The sequence below is a fragment of the Hoplias malabaricus genome, chromosome 3 (genome assembly GCF_029633855.1).
Source record: "Hoplias malabaricus isolate fHopMal1 chromosome 3, fHopMal1.hap1, whole genome shotgun sequence".
In the NCBI taxonomy this organism is placed as follows: domain Eukaryota; kingdom Metazoa; phylum Chordata; class Actinopteri; order Characiformes; family Erythrinidae; genus Hoplias; species Hoplias malabaricus.
Window position 1 is genome coordinate 33,614,310 of NC_089802.1, and position 2,424 is coordinate 33,616,733.

Genomic DNA, 2,424 nt, shown 5'->3' on the forward strand with positions numbered 1-2,424 from the left:
AGTATGTTTACAACGTGTTATAATCAGTGCTGTAACAGAAGTATGATTTTTTTTCAGAACACGAACCATAAAGAACCTTTCAAGACCTTCCTCCAAGTATTCTATAAATGTGTTATAAACACAACGTGCATTTTCAATGGACTCCAAGGACATGAGACGGAATTCACATCCTAGTAATGTTATAACAACGACTTTATTTTTTATAAACTGTGTTATAACTGTGACTTGTTTTTTCATTGGATCTTAGAACGAGACTGGTGGTATAAAGAAATGATGGATTTTATTTCAGTAAGTAACAACCATGTTAAAACTACAGCTTGTTTATGGACTTTAAGGACATTACGTTTTAATTAAGAAATTATAAAGCCGGGATTTTTTTTTCTTCCATAATGTTATAACTGGGGCCTGTTTTTGAACTCTGAGGATGAATTTCTCGGGCATCATCTCCACAGCTTTTGTAAATTCGTCTCTCCAGAGCAGTTTCAACACCAGTCCTCCTCTTCTTCCTCCTCCTCCTCTTCCTCCTCCTGTGGATGTTCTGTACTCCGGGCGCGAGCCCGGCACCGTCCTCCTCGCGCTCATGTACGTGGCCTCCTTCGTCATCGGCCTGGCCGGTAACGTCACCGCGCTCCTGGTGCTCGTCCGGAGAAGGAGCAGCAGCCGACTGCGGATGATGAGGATGAGGAGTGCGTCTTCGGCCACGCGGCGCCTGCTGGCCAACCTGGCCGCGTGCGACACGCTGGTTGTGTGCGTTTGCATGCCGGCGAACCTGGGCCACCACGTGCACCGCGCGTGGCCTTTCGGCGAGCCCCTGTGCCGCGCGGTGCCCTTCGTGCAGGCCGTGTCGGTGGCCGCGAGCGTGCTGAGCGTGAGCGCGCTGAGCCTCAGCCGTTACTGCGGCGTGCACAGTCCGCTGCGCGCGCGTCGTGCCTTCACGGGAGCGCGCGCGGGGGCCGTGATCGCTGTGGTGTGGGCCGCCTCGTCCGTGCTGTGCGCGCCGCTGCTCTTCGCCAACGAGACGCGCGCGCTCGAGCTGCCGGACGGCGCGCGCCCCGTTACGCTGTGCGTGGAGAGCTGGTCGGAGCCCCGGCTGCGTCACGGCTACAACTTCCTGCTCTTCTGCGCGCTCTACGCCTTCCCCGTGCTCTTCAACCTTGTCATCTGCTCGCTGACGGCGCGCAAGCTGTGGCGCGCGCCCGGGCGCCACGACACCGAGGGTGACGGCGAAGAGGCGCGCGCTGACGAGCGATTCGGTTGCCCGCGCTCGGGCGCGCGCTTGCTGGAGACGCGCAAGAGGATCGCCAAGATGGTGCTGGCGCTCGTGTTGCTCTTCACATTCTCTTGGCTGCCGCTGTACGTCGTGGACATGTGGCTGGACTTCCACGCGCCCGAGGACAGGCGGCGCGTGCCCGAGCGCGCGGAGCACGAGTGGCTGCTGCAGGGCCGGCCGTTCGCTCAGTGGCTCGGACTCAGCAACTCCGCGCTCAACCCGCTCTGCTACTGCTTCGTGGGCGAGATCAGACGCTCCGCGCGCAGACTGACCACCAGCTACAGGCACAGAGTGTCCGGCCTCTTCACAAAGGTCAGCAGCTCGCAGGAAAGGAAACAGCAGCAGGAACTGGACCACGTGTGACTCACCGCAGCCTATAAAATGGTTGAGGAGATGTAAACAAATCTCTGAGGGCGTTGAACTAATAAATCTGTTCACAGTGGTGGTGAATGGAACCAGAGGTCTGAAGAGTTTAAAACAACTGTGTGTAGTATTTTTATCTTAAACGTACAATTACAAACTCATCGACGTGTAATAAAAAGAATCGAACCCCTGTCACTGCTATATGCGGGGAAACTGCAGTATGTAACGTCTGGAGGTGAGCATCTAACCGTTGGGCCAACATTTAAGCAGCGGACAAAACTCATAGGAGCACCACATGGTTGTGGGGTACATTTCACATGTGAATACGTTTTACTCAATTTTTTCACTCTTTTTTTTAAAAACTATTTTCTCAAATCCACTTATCGGAATCAAACCATAGGACTCATACGGCTCTTCATTGGTTTCTGTTATTCATTCATTCATTCATTATCTGTAAGCGCTTATCCAATTCAGGGTCATGGGAGGTCCAGAGCCTACCTGGAATCATTGGGCACAAGGCGGGAATACACCCTGGAGGGGGCACCTGTCCTTCACAGGGCAACACAGACACACACACATTCACTCACACCTACTAACACTTTTGAGTCACCAATCCACCTGCAACGTGTGTTTTTTGGACTGTGGGAGGAAACCGGAGACAGTCAACTGGAGCGGGAATCGAACCCACAACCTCCAGGCCCCTGGAGCTGTGTGACTGCGACACCTACCTGCTGCGCCACCGTGCCTGGTTTCTGTTATATTTGGTCAAAATTACTCTGTCCGCCCATACA

At 53.8% G+C, this 2,424-nt stretch overlaps 1 protein-coding gene across 1 annotated transcript; it reads left to right on the top strand.

Moving 5' to 3' along the window:
- The first annotated feature begins 424 nt into the window (after positions 1-424).
- On the top strand, positions 425-1,633 carry LOC136691414 (neuropeptide FF receptor 1). The gene has a single exon (XM_066663976.1). The coding sequence runs from the start codon at positions 425-427 to the stop codon at positions 1,631-1,633; it is 1,209 nt and encodes a 402-aa protein (XP_066520073.1).
- Positions 1,634-2,424: the final 791 nt, after the last annotated feature.